The following is a 26486-nucleotide window of genomic DNA, read 5'->3' on the forward strand; positions in this document are numbered from 1 at the left end:
ATGAAAAAGAAATATGAAATATAAAAAATTGTGATATTATTGCTATTTCAGTTAAAAAATTTTTTATTCTAAATAAATTATAAACATAACATGATAAAAACGCTATAAGAAACACATAGAGAGAACAGACTTCGACAGAACATCGGACATCTTCTCTACTTAATTTATATTCTAATTATTAATAGATTTCCAGATGATTTCATCACTACAATCTGTCCTTTTAAGGGCTTATTGCAAACAAAAACACCTACATTCATCTTCAAATGGTGTCTGCGACGATGGTATTCTATAAAAATGAAAGACATCTTTTTTGGCATTCCTATTCTGACACTTAACAGCACAACAAGACATTTTCTAGTGAGTTATCTTGCTCGTTTCACTCGTGTCTAATTCATTTCCACTCTTTTTCTACAACCACATTGCACGTGCAGCTTGCAGTGACGTAACTGTGACGTCTACTCGAAATTGGTCTATAGAATCTGGACCTTCTTTTGATAGACCCATCCCACACATACGCAACCCCGGCAAGGATGCCGGATAGTAGACACGCCCCCTACTGCTGATTGGCAACAAGTGTGTTTTGGTAGTCGGCCCGACTTCCTTTTCCAAAGCGTTTTTAAACATTGTGCACTCAGCCTTAAAGTACTTTATTGTACACTATTTTATTAAACTACAAGCAAAATTCTGTCTCCCCACATTCATTCTTTTGTCACAACATTCCTCACTGAGCCTTTAGGGGGTTGGGTCTCAGCTGTGAAACACATCAATATTCATGACCATTGAGCCTCCCTTGCATATTGCCTTTACACAGCAAAAAGTGTCTTACAAAAGTCAATGTATTGTTTTATGTGAATGAGTGGGTCAAATGGTTTTAACATCTCTTTGAAGCAAATTCTCAACTCTACAAGAGTAGAAAATTTTATTGTTTGTAAACAAAAGTTTAGGATGTGTTCCCTTGGCCTTATATCTTTTTTTAAACTAGCCATTAATATGTTTAAAAGCAATTGAAAAAAAAAAAATGCAAGAGCATGTCAGAACCTCTGCCAATGTCCCAAAATGGTCCGACCACAGAGGGTTAATGGCTAACTTGTTTTTATTGTTTCATTTTATTTATTTCTTTTCTTTTCATGGTAATGCAACACAAGAAGCCACAAACAACAATCCAATAAACACAACAAAAATACATTACATGACAAGAAGTACAGGAGTAAGACGACGTATATGTCACATGATGAATCAACATGGCGGATGTAGTACGTCCAAATTAATTTATACTATCCATATTTATAAAGTTGCATACAGTATATACAGTAGCACCTACTGTTTTAACGCTCGATGAGTAGGTACTTCATCTAATTCAGTACCTACTGTCACAGTATGCAATTTCGGATACTCACTGGCCACTTTATCATGTACACCAATTTATTGCTTGTTAACACTTATTTCTAATTAGCCAATCACATGGCAGCAACTCAATGCATTAAGGCATCTAACTTGCTGAGGTTTAAGCCGAGCATCAGAAGTTTTAGTGCCAATTGAGCACTGTTTAGACGTCTTGGGCTACCTGCGTATTGTTGCTGACCATGTCCATCCCTTTATCACCATAGTGCACTCATCTTCTTTTCAGCACCATGACAGAAAGCTCTAATAATTTTAAACTAGTTTCTTGAACATGACAATGAGTTTACTGTACTCCAATGGCCTCCACAGTCACCAGATCTGAATCCATTAGAGAACCGCTGGTATGTGGTGGAATGGGAGATGTAACATGCATTAGTGATACGCTTGCTGGGTTTTTATATGTGGCTACCGTGGTTTCAGATGAGTGTAATCTTGGTTATAAACTTGAACCTGCAGCAGGTTAAATGAGTTAGCACTTTTCTCTCTGTACTGTGTTCAGCTTCCATAAAAACATTTCTATCTGATTTTAGCAGCCGCTGTAAAGTTGCTGACGCAGCTTATAAAGGATTTTCTGATGAGTGTTATTCCCAGGGACTGTGGATAAAGTGGGTGCTTGCTTGTGAAGGGAGTAATAATTTTTCCTCTGATACAGATATTGAGTTTTAGAAACAACTAATCAAAGTCTCACCCTAAAATAATAATAAAAATAATAAAACTGCAAGCCAAGCAGGACTTAAAGCTGTGTAATATTTAAAGTCAGTGCTGAACTTTTGCTGTAAAACATGACAATAAACACTCACACACACTGAGATACAGATATTCCTGCTTAAACTATAAGCATATATTTCCATGCTGGATTATGTTAGTTTAGTGCAGGTCTAGCTGGTAAATGAGCCTGGACCAGATATTTGCAGTAATAAGGTGTGACACGTTTGATTGTATTAAAAATAAATGAGCTTAAATTTAATCATGCAATGGATTTTAAGGGTTAGTTCACCCCTTAATTAAAATTTTATCATAAATCCTCGTGTCGTTCTATAACACTAAGTCCTTCGATTGTCTTCAGAACATATTTTTAAATATTGAAAATATTAAAACTGGGGACCAATTGTCCCCACAAAGATAGGAATACCAATATTTGTGTGACCTTGTGGGGACATTTTGAGGTCCCAATGAGAAAACAAGCTTATAAATCAAACAGAATGATGTTTCTTGAAGGTTGCAGAAAGTTTTATGTGATGGGCTGGGTTAGGGGAAGGGAATAGAGTATACAGTTTCTACAATATTAAATGCATTACGTCTATAAAATGTCCCCACAAAACATGGAAACCAGAGTGTGTGTGTGTGTGTGTGTGTGTGTGTGTGTGTGTGTGTGTCTAGCAGTGGTTCTCTTATGGTTCTTATTGGATTCTTCAGTTTCTTAAAAGTGGGCCTGGCTTATATCCAGTCAATCAATTCAAAGTGGAAAAGACAAACCATTAACACACAATTAGATCCAGAATGCAATGAAAAGCCGCCCCCAAACATACACACACACACAAAATATTGACAGCATTGGTTCAGTGCTATGAGCATTAGAGTCCAGAAGAGCTCAATAGACTCACAGGTGCTTTCTAATAAATCCCTCCACACGCCCGGCATCAGAAATCAGAGGAAGCAGGACTAATTATTTATTTTCCCTCTATTTCTGTCGATCCCTGTTACCTCAGCTCTCTACTTCATGTAAATCATCGATACCAATTGATTTAGCACGTGTTCATACAACCACGAGAGCCCAATAAGGCGATGCTGGAGGACTTTGGGTTACATTGTGCATTTCACATTTCATACACAATGCTAATAATCTCAGAGCAAGAACCTAAGGCAAAGAGGATGATTATAACTCAAGTGTCAATTATAATATAAATGCTTTTGTTTAGTACATTACAATCAAAATAAACTTGCAATCCCATCCCAGCAGACATATGACCGACTTCCAATGTTGAAATATGGTTGAAATGATGTCAGTTCTTGTTTTAATGTTAAAACAGCATTGATACAACAGTTAAATCGAAGTAGTTGCAAAAGGTTAATAAAATGCTTTAAAATCAACGTTGAAATATGGTTGAAATAATGTCAGTTCTTGTTTTAATGTTAAAACAGCATTGATACAACAGTTAATTCGAAGTAGTTGCAAAAGGTTAATACAATGCTTTAAAATCAACGTTGAAATATGGTTGAAATAATGTCGGTTCTTGTTTCAATATTAAAACAGTGTTGATACCACAGTTCATTTGAAGTATTTGCAAAAGGTTAATAAAATGCTTAAAAATCAACGTTGAAATATGGTTGAAATAATGTCAGTTCTTGTTTCAATATTAAAACAGCGTTGATACCACAGTTCATTTGAAGTATTTGCAAAAGGTTAATAAAATGCTTAAAAATCAACGTTGAAATATGGTTGAAATAATGTCAGTTCTTGTTTCAATATTAAAACAGCGTTGATACCACAGTTAATTTGAAGTATTTGCAAAAGGTTAATAAAATGCTTAAAAATCAACGTTGAAATATGGTTGAAATAATGTCAGTTCTTGTTTCAATATTAAAACAGCGTTGATACCACAGTTAATTTGAAGTATTTGCAAAAGGTTAATAAAATGCTTTAAATTCAACGTTGAAATATGGTTGAAATAATGTCGGTTCTTGTTTCAATATTAAAACAGTGTTGATACCACAGTTAATTCGAAATATTTGCAAAAGGTTAATAAAATGCTTAAAAATCAACGTTGAAATATGGTTGAAATAATGTCCGTTTTTGTTTCAACGTTAAAACAGCGTTGATACAACAGTTAATTCTAAGCAGTTGCAAAAGGTTAATAAAATGCTTAAAAATCAACGTTGAAATATGGTTGAAATAATGATGGTTCTTGTTTCAATGTTAAAACAGCATTGATACAGCAGTTAATTTGAAGTAGTTGCAAAAGGTTAATAAAATGCTTTAAAATCAACGTTGAAATTTGGTTAAAATAATGTCAGTTGTATGTTCAACGTTGATTCAATTTGCAAAATCAAAAGGTAATTCAATGTTGATTCAACCTTGTCCTTGACGTTGACTCAACAATAAATCAAATGTTAAAATGCCGGCTGGGATAGTAAACATCTTTACTGGGAATGTGTTATATAACAATACACAGAGGACTTTCTGTAAACATGCCCTTAAAAATTGACACTAATGTGTACTATAAGTTACACTACAAAAAATATTTTTTATTCATATGTTTTGTTTTGTTGTCCAGAGATAATCGAGGAGCTCAAATACAAAGCCGCTAAATGCCACCTCTGTAAAAAATGAGATAATGATATTAAACAAATTCTGTTGGCACATATTATATATTTAGATTTAATACTTTTGCTTTATTTTTTTCAGAACTTTACTAAAAAAGAGAGAAGAAACAATTTCCAAGATGTTCTAAAACAAAAACTACAAAATTACAAAAAAGCGCATATTTAAATAAAACCAGCAATGTAATATGTACACGTTTTTTTTTTATCAACTGCAAAGCACCATGCAGCATGACATGTGGAAAATATAATGGCTTCAATTAAACCAAAATATCAACAGCCAGCCTGATCTCACGAGAAATCGTACATATTTTACGAGTTGGCTAATTCGTATTAATTCATATGAAGTTACTCGTGCAAAATCATATGATTAGCATGAAAAAACAACAACAACGAAACCGAACCCCTAACCCCACACATCACAGGGGTCAAGGCAAATCATACCTTACGAATGTGGTCGTATGAATTAATATGACTTAGTAAAATATGTACGAATTCTCGTGACATAGCATTGCAACAGCCCTCATATAATAAACTGAGTCAAACATATTGGGCCCTTTTATTAGCATTAAGGTTAATATAAAACAAATATAAAGAGGTACAACAACCTGTTACCTGACTAATAGAGCTCCTGTTGCACAATAAAGCTTTTAAAAACCTTCACCAAAATACACCGCATCCACCCTTTTATCCCAACTGCCTGAATCATATTTGTTAAGTAAAAAAATGACGATTGGATTAAACTAATATTCCATAACCTCTAGAGAAAACTAATAAGTGATGCTCAAGTGGACTGTACAGACGTAACATCAGCTAAACGACAGCGTGTTCTCCAAGACATCTATAATTGAGATTTTGAACCCACTTTGTGCGTGAATTGCCAACAGTAATGGACAACTGCCAGGCAAAAACAGACTCTTTCAACATTGATTGCAGCTGGTACTCAAATTGTGCAATACAACATTTTATCGTACGGGATTCAGTTGCTACGGCAACAGCAAATTGGGACCTTAATAAACAATAAACACGGCTCAACCCACAGGCCCTAATCTCCACCAATATGTTTTACACTGGCAACATAAAGAGAAATATTTCATTTGGGTGTGCAGTCGAGCCAGCGATATGGCCTTCAAACCTCATAAACAGGTCTGGAAAATAACTGGAACAGCTGAGAGTGAGAAATTAAGCTGATATCGTTGTACTTATTACCGCAAATATATCTTTTTTCCCATTTTATACACTTACAAGAAGTATTTCTCAAGAATACACTGTGTGTGTTCAGGTATGAGACTGAGGCAGGGTGTGCAGGAGTTTCTTTCAACGAGAGCCGGTTCTGAATCATGAATAATAGGAACGGCGCAAAGCAGAGTCAATGCAACCCAATCAGCTGTGACTTATTCACGATACAGCACAGGCCCGAGTACCTTATTGCTTTAATAAAATGGTTACAATACAATACAAACAATAAAGCAAAACAATATGAGTCAACAAAACTTTCATGAAGTAAAATAAAAAAACGTTTTCCTTCCTGCTGAAAAAAAGTCCTTGACTGATAGACTGACTGTGAACAGCAACAGAATGTTTCACATATGTTTACGGTAATGTGCAGTGAAATACAGAACGGTGGGTGAAGCGGTCATAGCTGTGTTTCATCGTAAATAAACACAGCTATTGACCAATCAGAATCAAGTACTGGAACTAACCATTAGATAGCTGTTAGGGCTGTGTATTGGCAAAAGTCTGACGGTACGATACGTATCACAATACATGGGGCACGATACAATATGTTGCGATGCAATGCATTGCATATTGCGATACTTTGCAATACTTCTTCTTTTTTTATCACAAATGTAAAAAAATATATAGCTGAATATACAACCTGCTATGTAACACCTGGGGTATTCTGGTATGTGTATCACATAAGGGTGTCACGATTTCAATTTTAAATAGTAATAAGTCACACCCTCGAACTTCGAATTAAAGAATGGGATTTTCGATGATGCCACGCCCCCATGTCACGTCCGCTCGGCTTGCCAAGCGGCAGGGAAAAACTCTCAGAGATTTACATTTAAACATGAGGGATGTATTGCTACAACTCCTTGAAATGCATATCATAAACAGGATTACTATCTAGTGATCTGACTTCGGACAGAGAGCAGCTCTCTGCACATGGGCGAGAGTGAGAGATTTATATTTATACCCCCTATATTAGTGAGCGGGTTATATTTTAAATAAAAGGGATAGTTTGCCTCAGCTCGCATGAAACGCATATAACTAAACAAATATGTAAGGATTACTACTTTAGTTTATGTTTAGACTTCGGACAGATGCGAGAGCGCGTGCACGTAAGACAGAGAGAAGCGCAGCTGCTTATGACGCACTGGATTTATTTCAGATGTAAGAGTCCAAGACGCGCACATTAAGTCCATGTGTGTGCAAGAAGGAATCCTACAAGCTTTCTTGCGTAAAGTAAATCCCACAAACCCCCATGCGAGAAAGCACGCAATGTGCATGTTAATGTGAAACTATAATAATAATAAATAATAATGATAATAATAATGAATAATAATGGCATAGCATTTTTATCTTTAAAAAAAAAGTAAAAATCGAGAATCAAATCGAATTGTGACCTTAGAATCGAAAATGTAATCGAATCAAGGATTTGGAGAATCGTGACACCCCTAGTATCACATTATATTGATAACTCGGCACAGCAGAAAAAAAACTTAAATTCCAATTTATTTGCAAAGGTATTTGCATTGTACAGTCACTGAACAGTCTGAATAGAACTGCGTCTTGTAAACAAAATGTATTTTATGTTGTAACTTTAAAAAAAAAAATCATTAAGTAAATGTGCATAAACTGTAGCCCCATATGAAGTGAACACTGAACAAACAAGGATAAAACAATAGCAGGCCTACTTTAAGTTTTTGTTCAGAAATATATCGATACAAGATATTAAAATATCGTTACACTATTAGCCCTAATAGCTATAACTGTAACTATATGTGACCATGGACCACAAAACCAGTCATAAGGGTCAAGTTTTATTTTTTTTTATATATATATATATCATCTGAATGTTGAATAAATACGCTTTCTATTGATAAATAGTTTGTTGGGATAGGACAATATTTGGTCAAGATACAACTATTTGAAGATCTGAATCTGAGAATGCAAAAACTGCCTTAAAATTTCTTCAAATGAGGTCCTTAACAACACATATTACTAATGATAAATACATTTTTATATTTTACGGTAGAAAAAATCTTCATGAAACATGATCTTTACATCATGATCTTTACATGGCAAAAAAAGAAAAAGCGAGAAGTTTGACCCATGCAATGTATTTTTGGCCATTGCTACAAATAAACCTGTGCTATTTATAAACTCTTAAAATGTCTGGGTTATTTTTGACCCATGCTGGGTAAATATTGGACAGAACACACCGCTGGGTTAAAATTGACCCAATGCTGGGTTGTTTTAACCTAACTGCTTGGTTATTATACCCCATGGTTGAAAAACAACAACAACCCAACATTGGGTAATTTTTAACCCAACATGTGTTCTGTCCAATATTTACCCAGCATGGGTCAAAAATAACCCAGCAATTTTTAAAGTGTAACTGGTTTTGTAGTCCAGGGTCACATATTAGCATTTACACAAACAGATTATAATGGTGTGTTCATTTAAGCTTGTGTGCTACAGATTCACAGTTTATTGAAGCAGTGGGTTATAGTGCATTTTATAACATACTGTAAGGGAAATTTTAAAAACCCCATTAGCTGTAATAAAATGCACTGTAACACCACTGCTTTGCTTATTGCTTTTATAAAATGATTGCTTTGTTTGCATAGCAGGGATTCCTAAAATAAAAAAACAGCAAAAGATATGCATAAAATAAAATAATTGTTTTTGAACAAATATTCTTCTTCCACCTAACAAAGTAGCTCCTCAGAATCAATTTTGGCTGCAATATAGCAGTTCCCAAGCAACACAGACGCAGCAAAGACACAATGAAAATATGATTTAAGACTGTGGTGTTTAGTTTCATAAATTAACACTCATTTAATTTATACATTAACATTGGTAACACTTTATTTTACGACCCGCAAAGTACCGCGTAATTAAACCGAATTTACAGCGTACCTATTTGTAACAACAGGGTAGGTAACCTGTAGGTATAAGGGAATAATATTTTAAGTTTGGGGTAATAAGGGGGTAAGAATATGAAGAATTATAAATTATTTATACTCTAAGTATTTTATAACAACAGGGTACCTATTGTAATATTACGTGGTATGTGACTTAGTCAAGTCTATGGGGAAATTATGTTTTATTTATTTTTTATTGTGAATTTTTCATATTGACTACTGAATGTTGTATACAGTCAATGTCTACGAGCCACATCGGCAAATAAATATAACAGCATATCACTTTTATTTTAGTAGCCTATATTACTTGCTTTTAATAACAAAAGTCCAGCTGATTTAATGTGGTTATCTTTTTTTTAAGGTAAGTACAATACAAATAGCAACTTATTCCCTATTTACCAGGAAACTCCTACATTTGCGGACATATTTGAAGTGGTGCTTTGCAATTTATTTACTGTAAACACAAGTATTTTAGCCAAATATAATTTATGAAATGGCAAACCAGAATGAAACAACAGCAGATATCAGCTCCCGCTAAAGCAAAAGACGACTACATGCGTAGGCTTCTGCGCAGGTGTAGAGTGCGCGGCCGTCTGCAGGAGGTTTGCTGGAACGCGATCCTGAGGTGAAATTTCTTTAAGAGGTTTTAAAAACGTTCTACACTGTGGAGTACGACTGCGAGTGATGTCAGCAGGATCCGCATGCTGGATAAGGTGACTGGTTTTGTTAATACATGACTCACGCATTTCAAACAATGTTTTTCAAGAAAGTTGCTAGCTAACGGTAGCCGGTTAGCTAGCACATAAGTAAGCCTAAAATTTATAAACGTAACTGGCTTAGAAAACTCTGTTTCTGTCAAGGCACAGTGAAGAAACATTTACTGAAGGCTTTCATTTATGTTTTTTATATGTAATGCAGAACAGCATTTGTGAGACGACATCAACTCATCATCCGAGTGGAGTGGACAAGAACACCAACAGAGGAAGCCAAGCTGCAAAAACAATGAAAAATTGTCATGGACTTTTTATTTTAAATAAAAGTTATGTGATAATAAACATTAAGTGTTGGCTTAATTATAGTGTTTTAAAGATGTTTTGAAATAAGTTGTTTTAAAATAAAAATAACAATATTCTGTATGTTTATGGTATTTACCCTATAACAAGAGGTGAACAAAGCACCACTTTAGTTTACAGCCCGCAAATATGAGAGTTACCTGGTACATACACAGAACAATCGGGGAATAAGCCCCACTTTAGTTTACAGCCCGCAAATATAAGAGTTACCTGGTACATACACAGAACAATCAGGGAATAAGCCCCACTTCAATTTACAGCCCGCAAATATAAGAGTTACCTGGTAACTCCTGTATACATATACAGATCAAAGAGGTACAAGTTGCTATTATTTTTATTGTTTGTTATATTTTATTTGCCGACGTGGCTTGTAGACATCAACTGTAGGCTATACAAAACACTTCATCAGGTAAGTAGCAAATATGAAAAAAAAAACATATTACACATAGACCATATTACCCATAGACGTAAGTCATACATACCACGTAATATTACAATATGTACCCTGTAGTTATGAAATACTTAGAGAATAATTTTCCATATATTCTTACCCCCTTATTACCCCAAACTTAAAATATTATTCCCTTATAACTACAAGTACGTACTGTAGAGGTACTCTGTTGTTACAAATAGGTACGCTGTAAATTCGGTTTAATTACGCGGTACTTTGCGGGTCGTAAAATAAAGTGTTACCTTAACATTTATATCGTGCAACTGTTGAAGTGATGATCAAATATGTTTATTAAAGGATGCTTAACTCTTTCCCCGCCATCGGTTAAAGAAAAGTCGCTAGCCAGCGGCAGAATTTTTTACAATTTTCACAAAAGTTTACTGCCTTCCAGAAAAATTTAAATATATAAACATACAAAATATCAAATGAAAGAACAGACCCTCTGCTTTCAAACAACAACAACAAAACATTTAATGCTATCTGCATTTGTTCACTTTTTATCATCTCTCCAATATGGGTAGCTTATTTTATAAGTTGTGTAAAAACGCCACCTACTGGACAATAGCGGAAATATGGATTGCCGTAAAAACTTGTCATTGGCAGGGAAACTATCTCTCTTAATTGACGAGATAACTCATCAATGTCAGAGAAAGAGTTAAAGATGTGGATGTTTATTGACATTAATTGTGCAATTGTTGAAAATGTTAAAATATGATTAAAGAATTTGGTGTTCATTTTCATAAATCAGGTTTAGCAACAGTGGCAGACCAATACTTAAACTATGTAATGAGGTCTGAAGCATGGGGTTACCAGGGTACTTTATCACAGCTTTGAATGCGTTTCATCAGAATGAAGGACCAGAACTTTATTTTATTTTAAGGTTTATTTAAGGCATGAAACGGAAGTTACTAATTTGGCTTTTTTACTTTTTATATTAGTTAAACAAGGTAAGTTATACCAGTATTGTCATTCTTTGTCATGGTTTTATTAACCTCCAAATAAAATGACACAATACACAAACGCATTTTTCCTGTTTTTGTGATGTTAAATCATTGTAAAAACTGTCCTTTGTAGTTAAGAGCGACATTTGAGTGTTGTATGTTGTAAACATTGCCATAGGTTAGTGAGTAATGATTTATGATTGTATACTGTTTATAAAAGCAAAAATAATAAAGTAAAGCTGCAAAAAATTAAGTTAAAGTGATGTAATAATTGTCCCTCTGGTACTAGTATTCATGAACTGCATCGCTCATATTTCATAATGTTCTCTGAGAAGTAATGATGGCTCTATTTTATCCTGCTTTTGACCCTTTCTCTTTAAAAGACAGATTTCTTTGGGCCCTAACCTAATTTTTTACGTAGAAAAAATAAATTACATTTCAATCTTATTTTAATAACTTCTTTGTTGTGAATGAGACTGCACCTGTGGCGAACATCATGTACTCATTCAACTCAACCCAAAATAACATCAGGTGTCATGATGGACTGTACTATTTTACTGTGAAATGGCTTAAATATTAATGCTTTTTGCCAAAACTGATAAGTGAAGCTTTGTTTCTGACAATACTGAGTGTGCTATTAAGCGTTAAATTGGTTGATTATGTACGGCCATTGGATTGAATCTGGTCAAGCGAATGTCCTTTAAATGACCCATTTCTGTGTTCATCCACATTTTTTATATGAACTGTTCCTTCAAGTAGTTCCTGAACTCAACACTTTGATGTCAAGTTCAGTACACTGGTATAAAAATAGATCACTGTCCCTTTGTAAAAGGTGAAATGTGGGGTTTTAGCAGCAGATTGCAAATTGCAACCCACCTTCATTTCGAAACGCAATGAGAAGTTACGGTAGCTGGCACAGGACAAACATATCATCGTCCGAGACAACGCAGGGACGAAACACGCTCTTGTAGAAATATGACTATGACATGAATGTAGGAGACCCATGGTGTATATAGGTTAAAACGGTTCATACTAGTGTAATAAAACAATACAGTTCAATATGTAAGATCTTTATACACCACTGATAATATAGTTAAAAGTTAGACAATGCGCCTGTTATGCTGCGTTTACACCAGCCGCTTTAGAGGCGTCAAGCGCGAGTAATTTCAATGCATGAATGAGGCATTTAGCGCGGCGCGGTAGACGCGATTCTGCCTCAATGGCGGGAATTTAGTGTCTGGCGCGGTGCGTTACATGTAAATTTGCGTCTTACGCCCGCATTAATCACCCGGAGCTATACGACACAAGTTCTTATTTCTATAGAGACGGGAATAAAAAGGACCTTGCTTGGAAGAGTGTCAGTGAGGACATTGGGCAACTTGGAAGTTGTAAATACACATTTCACTTTTGAGCCACGTGACGTTTATCGACCCGCAGCATTCCCGCCATTTTTTTTAACTATTTTCCCCTATTGTAAGGTGACCACATACAAACCGATAACTCTCTCAATGAATGCACGATCAACATCAGCCAACTTGCAAACAGACAACCGCATAGCACTTGCCCCTCCCACAAGAAGCAGATTTCGCCTCTGACATGCGTCAAATGCTTGCTTTTTTCGAATGCGAATTCATTTAAAATGTTCAAGCGGCAAAATAGACGTGGTAGACACGATTTTGATGCCTCAAATGCGGCTGGTGTAAACCCACGATAAGAAGGTCTTCAAGTACACAGCAGCATAATAAAAGCAACTAGAATTCTTAAGCAGGATTTGTAGTTGTCAACATGTAGAGGAGACACAAACAATAACCTTAATGTAATGAATGTGGACCTAATTGCATTAAATAGATGTTAAACATTTAACCAAAGATTATTACAAGCGTTTAATTTAAGTCGGCAATGGCATAACAGCTCCATCACAAATTCCTATGGGAATGTGAACTCCATTCAAAGGGAATCTCTCTCTTTCTCTCTATCTCTCTATCTCTCTATCTCTCTATCTCTCTATCTCTCTCTCTCTCTCTCTCTCTCTCTCTCTCTCTCTCTCTCTCTCTCTCTCTCTCTCTCTCTCTCTCTCTCTCTCTCTCTCTCTCTCTATATATATATATATATGTTTCTACTATGTCTCTCTCTCTCAGTGGAAGTAGAGTATTTTAGAGAATCTGTCATGTGCCGGGATACATAGTGCTTTCTGAGAGCTTCTCCTCTGGGACCTCTAGCTGCAAAACACGAAACAAAGATAAAAGCCATAGGCTGGATAGAGAAATGCCATTTGACTTGGGAACGGAGTGAAGCTTGGAGATTTGAATTAAAAGTGATGGATCTCACTGAGTGACAGCTCATAAGTTTATACCGATACATGCCTGAGGTATAATATTTTTTGACTGATATACTTTCTGAAAGCAATTTCAATTTGAAAATTTGCAAACGTCGCCAACAATATTTTTAGAGGACAGGAAAGAACACTCAAACTTGGGATAAACATTAACCTTCACCTTGTGAACTGTTAACCTCTTATTAATGGTTTAACTGTTATCAAGAGATTTTTTAAACTTAACTATCCCACAAAAGTGTATATTACCTGAGGATAATCCTAAAATTCTTACTGCCACCGTTTGAACAAGAGCACGGCCGAGCCTCTATGACAGGGTTCCCCAAATCTTACCCTGGAGGGCCGGAGCACTACAGAGTTTAGGTCCAACCCTAATCAAACTTACCCACCTGTTATTTTCTAGTGATCATGAAGACCTTGATTAGCTTGCTCAGGTGTGTTTGATCAGGGTTGGAGCTAAACTATGCAGTGCTCCGGCCCTCCAGGGTAAGATTTGGGGAACCCTGCTCTATGACATTCTGATCTATAGATATCATTACAGAAGAAAAACAAGAAAATCTCACCGATTTCCGACATTTCAGGCACAGATGTGACGAAGGGTCCGTCTGGGAATTTGGGGGCATTGTCATTAATATCCTGAACTTTAATAATGAACTCCGACTCGGGCTCCAAGGGTTTGTGGGTGTTGCGGTCGATGGCCTGCGCGTGGAGAACATAATGGGACTTCTTTTCCCGGTCCAGACTCTTGGTGGCATGAATGTCTCCTGTTACCTCGTTGATGATGAAGATACTCCCCGCCCCTTCCCCGCTCAAGATGTATCTAACAGATCCATCACCTTTGTCTGAATTAGAATGTAGCTGAAATGAGAGACACAGACATGTGTGACTATTGATAAGAACCAGTACATTTGTTCAATATTCAAGCCTCATTAAGCACTTAATGCCCTCACAAAACCCTGAGTTACAAAACCAGAAAAGTTGCATTTCTGAACTGTATAGTACATTAAATTGGAAGGAAGAAAACATTTCAGAATAGAAAAAATCCTTTATGAAAGAGAAAGTCTGTAAACTAAATATTACAAATCGAAGCATTGAAAGACATGAGATTATATCATCAATTGATTAACTCATAGATCATCCACTCAAATTCATTTTAATACCCTATTGTAATATACAGAAATAGTAAGAATGAGCGAAAGCGAGAGAGAGAGCGGGGGGGGGGGGGGGGGATCTAAGCTAATCTAAAATTTCTGCTAAATGGGTAAGAGGAGGATTACTCACAAGTCTCTAGCCGATGGCTACAGTCTCAGTTAAATCTTAAAATGAATACATAATAAAGATGAAAATAATCATCTGGGTAAATGCAAAAAAATTCACCCCACCCCACACAAAAATATAGAATTTGCATTTTGGAAAATGTTTAACTCCCCACCAACTTTTTTTTGAAAGGTTGCCCACCAGCATTTTTTGTGACTTTCACAAAAGTTTCACATAATGCCTTCCAGGAAAATTTTCTTCTAAAAATATATTAACATAAAAGATTATTAAAAGATTAAAAGAACTGCACTGCAAAAAAAAAAAAAAAAAAAAAAAGTCAACTACCTGTAAACATTTTTTATGTTACTTTAACTTAAAAAAAAGAAGTTAAACAATTTCAACTTGTTTTTATAAGTTACGTCAACTTTTTTAAGCCAAAACCAAGTTGTTTTAATGTCTTTTACTCTATGTGACGTTAGGATATTTTATAATAAACAATAACTGTAGTTAAACAAACATTTTTTAAGGTATTTGTCACTGTTTTACAATTATAAATTATGCAAATTAATATTATTGCTGTAAAACTGTGCGGGTTGCGTTTAACGTTTATATATTAATAATCTCATCGATATTGCAATGTGCAAATCTGCAATAGTCATGCAGAACATTTGCTTCTAAAATATTTTGGATGCCTTTGCCAGTGTTACACTTTTAATATGTGTGTATATATATAATCTCATCGATATTGCAATGTGCACATCTGCAATAGTCATGCAGAACATTTGCTTCTAAAATATTTTGGATGCCTTTGGCAGTGTTACACTACAGTATATGAGAATGGTTTCAAACAGCAGAGAGAAATCACAGATTTAGCAACATTTCGCTTTCTGAAAGACATGGTGGTACCAATTAATATACGGTCTTAAAAGAAGGTTTTAATAAGACAATCTGGTCGCTTGTCGCCATGCAATACCATCACGCAACTATTCTCCTTAAGTTGCAATCCCAGGGCTTATTCAAAACATGCAAGGCAGAAGTTAACTCATCACGAGTCAGTATTTCTTATATGGTGATATGCATCATATAGCTAATAACAAATTATTGCAATGTCACCCCCCCCCCCATAGTAAAATACTAACCATAATGAAATACTAATCTTTGTACTAAGTACAAATATTACCATATACAGTATAATTACTTAAATAATATATGTTCTGTCATTAAACTGTACATATAGTACTGCAAAATTACATACTTCAGCTTTAATTGTCATATTAAATGTAATAATTCAAATCAGATAAAAATAATTTAATGTTATTTGATTTTGCGATGAAATGTGACCTCAACACGTTCTTGACAGCTTCTGTGAGATTCACTCATCTACAGTAAACCAACATTTGCAATCTCCGCTGTCAATACTTCAATAGTTTCCCCAGTTCTCCCTGGAAACCTTCACGAATCATCAAACAGGAAAACAAACTGGCACAGGAGAGGATTGGGGAATACCTGAGCTGATGGGTATGTGCCCACTTAATGCGCAGAATAACAATTACAAGAGAATTAAATGAAAATACTGTCATTCTCTAAGAAAAATATGACAAGAATGGTCAGGAAGGCACGACGGGAGCCCATGGGATACCGACTTGTTTCAGCTCTACGCACAGAACGCTGTCTGCTCATTGGATGGTGTCTCAGGCCTCATTGGTTTTGTGATAAGGCGAAACATTGACAAAACACTCAAAGCACTGAAAGCAAGGATCTCTTGAGCATTTTATCATCACTATCCAATAAATGTCTGATTCTAATCTATTTCGGTTCAGTTTAAAGACTCAAACACAGAATAAAGCGAAGAAAAGACTTGTTCCTGGTCTTTCTGTGCACATTTTTTTTAAAACAATCCCATAGACAAAACATTTGCTTTACAAACTTTAATAATAATATGAAAATCATGTACTAAAAAAAGTTATACCTAAAACTTTCCATTTTCCAGTGATGTCACCTAGGCTATGTATGCAATTTGATAACAATAACTGATAGCCAAATACTGTAGCTTTTCGACAAGCCTTTAACAATCTCTACCTGGCTATTTTCTGGTATCAAAAACACACCACATTTTGTAAGGCTTTGAAAAAAACAATGCACAAGTCATTTTACAAGTATGCATACTTTGAAAATGTATTTAGAAAAGCTTTTGGGTAAAGTTAACCAAGTCAGTAGTGGCTATGGCGGGGATTTGTTTTTGTGACATCACATTACAAAGAGAATCAAAACAGCATATTTAATGAGACTGCTCTGGATTAATAAGGGGTTAAAAGGGATTATTATCTTATTTTAGGGATATTTTGTTCACACACTGCCAACAAGCCAACAGACATGTATGTGCAAACACATTTTAAAAGTTGATTTTGCATAATATGGGCCCTTTAATGATATATTAATGTTTCTAGAAATGCATCTTATATAAAATAACACACAGGTTATCCAGACTGAAAAGATTTAGTGATTGCACTCATAAAGCATTTCATTTTATTTCCACTTCTTTAAATTTAGATTACAACCCTACCTTAAATTTACAAGCAATTCTCAATTCAATTTAGTATGAAGCACGACTCTGCCCATAACCATTTATCACTGCACTATGATGGAACTGTGTTGAAATAAAACTTTAAAAGAATATACAGACGTTTACAAATCGGATACTATAAATACATTAGAGGGCATAAGCAGAAACTCACACACAGATATGAAGTTACGAGCTTCTGAAAATTTATTACAAGGCCACGCAGTCATTGCAACCCAGGCAGTAAAAATTTCCAGAGTGAAAAGGCACAAGACATTAAACACTTCAATCACACTACAACAAAGAAGTACAAATTATGTATTACGTTATTCGACTGTTTAAGGCCATGAAATGTGTTAACTATGTCTTGTGGAAATACAATGGTCAAATTAATGCGTAATTATAGTAAGCGGTGGGTTGATGGTGCAGATGGGGTCGCCGGTTGGAATGAACTGCTGGTTCTGTCAGTAAACAGTGAGCTCAGGCAAGCAGTCAGTAATTAACTAAAGGGTCAAAGCTCAGCTTGTGTCTCTCTAATCAGAGGACACTGATCTAAGTCAATCAAACTCTTTTAAAAGACTGTAAACAAAATATTAATAAACAAGTTGCTGGCAGTGTTTCCTCTACAGTTTCCTTGCATGCATGTCTGCTTAAGACAAATCAAAATGTTTATTTATGTTTAAATATGATATAGTTTACATAAATTCAGGGTTTCCACACCTTAGTTAACCTCAAATTCAAGGACTAAATGTGGGGACATATTTCAAGTGAGAGCAAGGTTACATTGTGTTACCTTTTTAAGATACATTGTTACAGTTCCCTTTCGAGGGAACTCGCGCTGTATCACTGCGGTGACACTTTAGGGACGCCTCCCGGGGTAAGTGTGTCTGAATGTGTATATCAAATTCAACCAATGGTGAGGCTTAACGACAAAGACAGGGTGAGGCGGAGCCAGGAAGTATATCGCTATCTGAAATATTGCCAAAGACGGTGTTACAGGGACGCAGGAAGTATGGCAAGGGAGACTCATCGTCTCATTACCTTCTCAGGGAACAACAGTTACATACGTAACTCGAGACAATTTCATGTGTCAAGCACAACTATGCAAAAAAGCATTTTGGTATAAATCAACATTTGCATACAAAAAATATAAGCATTTGAAACAAACAGTTTAGCACGTGTGCTTAAAAAGTGATATTATCCTAGACAGGGAATAATATGGATTTTTATCCAGAAAACTTCTTGCATAAAATAGATTCAAGCACTTTCAATGACCTGTATCTATGTATGTATATTTTCAAAAACTTTCCAGGGCCTTGAATTCCCCCCCCCCAGATTCACAAACTTTCAAGGATTTCAAGGACCCATGGGAACCCTGTACATTTTTCTAAATTTCCAAATAATTCCCATAAATTCCCTTTAAGTTTTCAATTTGAAATATTTCCAAAATTTCACCGATTAAGTTTCCATTAAAAGAAGTAATTATTGCCCCTTTGCAACCCTAATTTCCACTGCAGCCAAGAAATCTGCATTCAACCGACATATCAGTTTATGAGATCACAGTACCACATGAGCGATTCAGAAGAGAAAATATATGAAAAAAGATATGTAGAGTCGGCACACCAAAGCTATATTTAATAATAATTATTTATTTAATAAATGTCTATACACAGTGTGTGGTAGCTGTCATTAAATATTTGTACATTTATTACAGTTTTTTTTATTTTTTAGAGAGTTTAAAATACATTTATTTCTTAATTTTTACTGTTATTTTAACTTCTTAAGAAGCTTTTATTTTTTTATTTTTAAATCATTCACATGTAAACCTGTTTGACTTATTTCCTATTGTTTTCTCATGTATCTATTTGCTGTTATTTTTTGTAAAAGTATGAATAAATAAATTGTATAAATAAACTTGTAACGCCTAACCATAGTAAATGTTTAAAAAATATGATGTGTACTGTTTTTTAAAGTGCCCATCTTATGACTGCTTTTCCACAAGTTATATAGGTGTATGAGTTCCATAAAGCATGTTTCAAAAGTTGTTTGGACGAAATAGCTTGTAGGTAAAGATTGTTACCCATCTCTAGTAGCCTCTGTTTCAGGGCAGTTCAGATTGTGCCGTTTTGAGCTAGTCTTACATATTTATGAGCTGCTGCTCCTTTGATCACGCCCCACTACTAACGTCATGTGCCCGTGCGCATGCTCAGTGGTATCGTGAGCAGTACAGACCATACTGTGTTATTATTTTATATATTATTATTATTAACGGTTTATGTTGCCAACAGACAAATCATGCAGAAAAGTATCACTAATAAGTACACTACAGGAGAAGAAACTCATGACACACAATGATTCCAGAGTAAATTGTGATGTTACGTTAGCAGTCACAACAATAAACTCGTTTTCCCTGGACAATGCTAACATATTCCCCTTTATAAAACATTTTCAAGCGCATTATTTTCGCAAATTACAGAAATTAAGACCCGGCGGGGGATGTATACTGCTTGTGGACCGCGTGCTAATTGCTAGAAGCTAGCGGGAGGTCCGGACCGTTCGGGGGTTAGCCTCGTCAGAAAAGCCGGGGCGGTAAGGCCCGGTCTCGGTGTGTCAAACTCATCATGACACACAAAATTCCAGCGTAAATTGTGATGTAGCAGTCTGAACAATACACTCGTTTTCCCTGGACCATACTAACATATTCCCGTTATAAACATTTTCAAACGTATTATTTTCGCAAATTACAGAAATTAAGACCCGCCCATACGGAAATGTAATATATGACATATATGTCCCTATATCAAAACCGATCTTGGCATATATGCTACATATATATGCAATATATTAATATCACATATATAGATACTCTTGATATATGAAAATATATGTTTTAAACCTATATGAAATACTCATATTAAAATGTATATAAATACATATATGAATATAACATATATAGATACTCTTGATATATGAGATATATGTTTTAAACCTATATGAAATACTCATATTAAAATGTATATAAATACATATATGAATGTCACATATATAGATTCTCTTGATATATGAAGATATATGTTTTAAACCTATATGGAATACTCATATTAAAATTTATTTAAATGCATATATTTAAAATATGTATATGTATGAATTCTTATATGGGTTTGTATTTTACAACCATATAAGATGGATTTTTACATGGTACTGTATGCCCCAACCAAATGATATCAATATGTTTTATGTCTAGATGTCTAAAACAACATAGCCTATAGGTCTTTAAATATATTGTTAAACATTATTAGGGTCATAACATTAATAACCCTGCCTAGTTTCACACTGCATGTATTTGGCACCGCAATGCGGGGTTAATCCCACAAAAACAGCGCTAACCATGCTTCCGAGCAGTGTTTCATAACCCTGTGTTAATTTCAGGGATAACCCTGCTTCTAAATTACAAGTGTGAAATGCTCCTTAATCTAGAGTTAAAAGTGGGGTTTAGAGAGAACCATGGTTTTACTACAGGAACCATGGTTTTTGGTTTTAACTGTAGTAAAACCATGGTTAGTGATCTTAAGGGTAAGGTTTAGGAATGCACAGTGTGAAATGTCAGATTATGAATACCCAGGGTTCTCTCTTAACCCCTGGCTAAGTATTAATAGTGTGAAGCGAAGATAACCCAGGAATCCGTTAACCCGGTGTTTAGAATAACACGGCGTTAACTATTTCCATAGTGAAACGCTCTTCTGTGTCATTCATTTTTCTATTGCAAGCTTAAAAAAACCTCACCAACATTATCTAGCTTTCATAACAATTAACTATGGTTTTGTAGTTAAACCATATTAACCACAAATGTATCATTGTCTCATTATAATCATAATATAATAAACCATGTGAAAAAATACTAGTTATTTTAGTAAACTGCAGTCTCAGAAGAAAAGCTGTCATATGAATACATGTTGGACCATGTACCTCTGTGGTAGAGTACGAATAAGTACATTTAATTATACTAATACCATGCACAAATAGGGTGTAAGTTACTTTTTTAAAAACCACCTCGGTGGCAGCATTTGTACTTTTTTTCTGAGTGTGTTGTACATTCCACTGACAATCCCCACTATAGGCTATGTACTATAGTATGCTACACTTTCAAAATTTATGCTCCATATTACTCAATGTACAAGCTAGAAATTAAGCTCTGCACATGTCTACTAAAGGGTTAATGGTGCCACATGGTGATCTACAGTAAAAATGACAAATTTGACCTCTTTGCAAAAGGAAAAACCACCAACATTCAAAAATGCATGATAAAAAGGTGTCATTGCTCTGCAATCAAATAATGTTGTTATAATGGAAGTCAATGGGGCAAAAACAGCCACTAACAATAAATGAGGGAGAAAACAATAATCAAAAGCCAATATTTTTACTTTATCTTTGACATGCCCAAGACAGCGAAAAAGGTAAATTTTAATATTGAAAATTTGTCATTTAGTTTTTTCCCCAAATCCACTTATGAACTTGGCAATTAAAGAGTTAAAATCATGGAATTTTTGTAAAGATTTGGTAGTTTTGATCAGTACTGACTGTGATTAACAGATTTATGCAAAAAAAGTGAAAAAAAATTATAATCTGATAAATTTTTACAGATGTTTAATTTAGTGGATGTATTAAATTTGAACAATACACAAGGGTTAAATTTGCACTGTGTACCCCTGCATAAAATGAAAACAGGAGGAATAAGAAATCAAACACTGTAAACACAAGCTAAACAGCGCCTACTTCAGTAACACACAAATAGCTTAAGTTGTTAACCCCGCCTATCCAACTGCTGGGTGGATCAGTGGATAGCGCGGATGACTTTCAACGCGAGGACCCGGGTTCGAGGCCCGACTGGACTCATCAGGTACATTACAAATAATAAGTTGTGTTTGTGTGTTAAGTTGTGAGAATGGGTTGTATGTCCTACTTGTGGTGTGAAATGTGCAAAAAGTGGATAAAAACTACAGTTCAAATTTAATTATTTTATGATATATGATAAGTATATGTATCCAACATATATTACACATATATGTGAAGTCATGTATGTCACATATATAAATAATTATATAGATGACATATATGTCTATGTATGTTTTTTGCACACATAGACATACATTTGTATGGGATAGACATATATGTCAATATATGAAATTGTTCCATTTTCGAATAGGTGTCATATATAGTTGTACATATATGCACATATATGTTTCTTCTTTATATTACCATATATTTCATATAGGGATATTTCATATATTCACATATATTACATTTCCGTATGGGCGGCGGGGGATGTATACTGCTTGTGGACCGCGTGCTAATTGCTAGAAGCTAGCGGGAGGTCCGGACCGTGTAACTTATATATCTATGCGGACCGTAAAGTTATTAAGAGGCTCGCCTCGTCAGAAAAGCCGGGGCGTACGGTCTCGGTTAGTTTGGCAAAAAGCTTTTAGCTCTACCATCATAAATGTAGTATTTTGTGACAGAAGATGACAACATGCAAAATATAACGTGACTTCTTACCTTTGTGATGAAACAACGCGATCGCGAATCGAATCCAGTCTGTTTCAGATGTGTGAATGATCCATGAAAGTCCAATAAAATACATCCAATTACCATTTGTGTCCACAAATGCTTATAATTCGTGAAATATAGATACATAGTCTGTTGTTTACATCAGATTTCGCATGAAGGTCTTATCGCCTACAATCTGAGGACTGTTTGCGTCGTAACACACTGTATATAAGATACTCCGGGTTCCAATAATCACGCGTTAAAACTTTGTTTTTAAAAGTAGGCGGGAGTATAATCCATAATATCCAAATAGCGCTGTTATTTCCGTGAGAGATGATAACAGCACAGAGGGTCTCATTCAAGTGACTGCTCTGTGCTCTCTAGCTACCTGGTGGGTGGAGACCTGCGAGAGGGGTGGTGGGCGGGAAAATTCAAACTGAATGTGACGAAACTTTTTGTTACGTCACAACGGAGCTGAGTTTGAACTCCCGCAATCTGAGACTCAAGGCAGAGGACATTCAGAAACCTGTATCTCACTAAAAACAGCATGGATGGATTTTTTTCCGAGTTTGTATGCGTGTGGGAGCATCAGAGACACAAATGAACACCCCAAAACCCAGAAAAAGTGAGTTTTTCATAATACGGGCACTTTAAAGGCACATTATATTTCAGCGTAAGACCTATGCTGTAGTCAGTTTTCATTCATACTTCTGTGTCGTTGTCCATGTCGACGTGCAGTTACACATGCAGGCCACTAGTAGGCAGTAACCATGCGTGTAACCAACAATAGCAGTGCAACAGCCGAAGAAGAAGCAGCTTGGCCAGTATACCCACAAAAGAAGAGTTAAAAGAAGCTTGTTGTGTATGATTTGAGAAAACAAGCAGTTATGGAGACACCCACTTTTGTTGCAGTTTGTGTTAAATCATTCCTCAACTTGGCCTATCTTTGTTTTACCATCGCAAGCAGGAAATGCCTATGAAGAAATGTGAGGCAGATTTATTTGACCTGACAGGAGGGGTTCTAGCCGACCAATCACAGCACTTGCGATCCACTTGGAACAGACACGTTAAATTTTTGATGAGGTGTGTGTCAGGCTATGCACTGCCTACGCATAGTCTATGCCGTAGATCCTACATGGGACTATAAATTAGGCTTTAGTCACCTTTACAGAAAAGACATCATAAGAAAAATATGTGGTTTTATGATTTCTAGATCATTTTAGGTCAAGTTAGAAAGTAAAAATATCTTAATAATGGATTGTACTGTATACACAGACTCCCAGTGTTGCAATGCTTTACAGTTTAGTTTGGCAAGATTAATTTTGTTGTTGTTGTTGGTGTAAAAACAATGTCACAGTCTTAACTTTTGCATTTACTAAATTAAACAGTATTCATAAAAAATCCCAAATGCTGTACCATCAGGACCCCCAAACATCCCCCATATCCTCTTATACTCCAGTTCTGCCAGTTCCAAATGTAGTCCCTGCTCCATAGGGTTCCATAAATTTCACTTAACCTGCAGTCAGGTTTCTAATTTGGTCAGTGACTTAGCTGGGCACAGGCTAATATATCACACTCTGTCTCTACATTGAGTCAGAGACATTCAGTCAAGCCCTCACTAATGGCAGGAAATAAACGTGGCACTGGGTCAATGGAGCCAAGACCAGCCAACAAAAGCAGAGGGTGGGTAATCATTTTTGGAATGATAACACAGTGCATTGTATTAACGTTATTAATAAAATTTAAGTGCCACATATAAAACCAAATACATTCTGTATCTTTATATAAGACACATTAATGCCATGCCTTCTAAACAAATTTCAGGCCATTAAAAGGCAAGCAAGTGTGACATTAAGGGCAGAGAGAGAAAGAGAGAGAGAGAGAGAGAGAGAGAGAGAGAGAGAGAGAGAGAGAGAGAGAGAGAGAGAGAGAGAGAGAGAGAGAGAGAGAGAGAAGAAAGTGGAGATAGGGTGTGTGTTTATCAAAATCGTAATCAGCTCACTTGTCTTGTTTTTATCCTCTTAAAATAAATGAACAGCCTTAAAACATAGAGAATATTTAATTGTTAATAAATTATTTAACGGTACTTCATGCATTCTGGCTTATTAACACAGTTAAAAGAGTTGTTATCCTCATGCTAAGCAAATGCTAAGTGCAGTTGAGCTTGTGATGAAGTATTTTTGGGCCAAACTCAAGCCTCCTCTTTCCTACAAGTTCCGAAAAGTTTTTTTCGAACATGGGTACCCCTTACGTACCATAGCCTTACGTATGTTATTCCTTTTATGGGCACATCCCCCGGAAAAGCACGGCCATATGTCAATCAAAGTGAGAGAACAACAAGGACGCAAGTCACAGGCATCACTTCACACGACAGCTTTGCCTTATATCATGACTCAACAATAGCACAAAAGTAGTGTGTTTTTGGATGTAAGGAGAAGAAAGACTTGCTCAGCTTTCCAAGTAAGCCAGCATTATGGAAACAATGGATATATATATCAGGGTAGCAGCGGAGTTTTGTGAGTGTGTTTGTTTAACGCTGAATTTTGTTAAAAAAGTCCCAACAGGGTCATGAGTCGCAGGCGGTAAATAAAACCATAGATATGTATTAAGGCTAGATGTCTCGCCCGCGCTGCTGGCCAATTGAGTGGAACGTCCGCATTTGGCGGCCATCTTACCACAGGCAGTTCGCTCACTCGTAGCATTGAGTTTTAATGGTGCAGGTACTTTTATATGACCATAACTACCGATTTTCAAACAGTTTGGTTTGTTATAAATGTCAAAGATGTACCTATGATACTGCATACTTATACTAAAAAAATCATGAAACATGTTAAAGCATCCAGAATTATAGCCACGTTAAAAGCATTTGTAAGAAACCAAACCTTTTGAAAATTTGTAGAAGTTATGGTCATATAAAAGTACCTGCACCATAAAAACTCAATGCTATGAGTGAGTGAGCTGCCTGTGGTAAGATGACCGCCAGGTAATGACGTTAGAGACTCCGCCGTAACACATCTAGCCTTTATACATATCTATGGATAAAACTGCTTCTGTGTCATGTTGGAAATGACAACACAAACATGTAGTGAATCATAAGTTATGCAGACATAGTGGGTTTGTTTCTGTTGCTTGCTTGTGACTCGCTCGTCCCTCGGTAAGGAGGGGGTCCCTATACTTTTATCAATGTAAAGTAAAACTAAAGAGCTTTGTTCCCAAAAGGCATACAGGTGGATGCTTAACATATCATGATATTCTTTTTAGGGTGAACTGTCCTTTTAAAGGGATAGTTCGGCCAAAAACGATATTAAACCCATGATTTACTCACCCCCAAGCTGTCCGAGCTGCATATGTCCATCGTTTTTCAGACAAACACATTTTCAGATATTTTAGAAAATATTTTAGATCTTTCTGTTCATTAAATGTAATGTTACGGGGTCCAGCAATAGTCCACG

The 26486-nt window shown here is 35.7% G+C and overlaps 1 protein-coding gene across 2 annotated transcripts in view; it reads right to left on the reverse strand.

Moving 5' to 3' along the window:
- LOC135744534 (cadherin-18) overlaps positions 1–26486 on the reverse strand; it is a 305028-nt gene that overhangs the window by 81653 nt on the left and 196889 nt on the right. For both annotated transcript variants that reach the window (XM_073815065.1, XM_065262727.2), the window contains exon 3: positions 14237–14531. In XM_073815065.1, coding sequence (XP_073671166.1) covers positions 14237–14531 — 295 coding nt within the window. The remainder of the gene's footprint in view (positions 1–14236; positions 14532–26486) is intronic.

This window comes from Paramisgurnus dabryanus, chromosome 1, assembly GCF_030506205.2.
Source record: "Paramisgurnus dabryanus chromosome 1, PD_genome_1.1, whole genome shotgun sequence".
Taxonomy (NCBI): Eukaryota; Metazoa; Chordata; class Actinopteri; order Cypriniformes; family Cobitidae; genus Paramisgurnus; species Paramisgurnus dabryanus.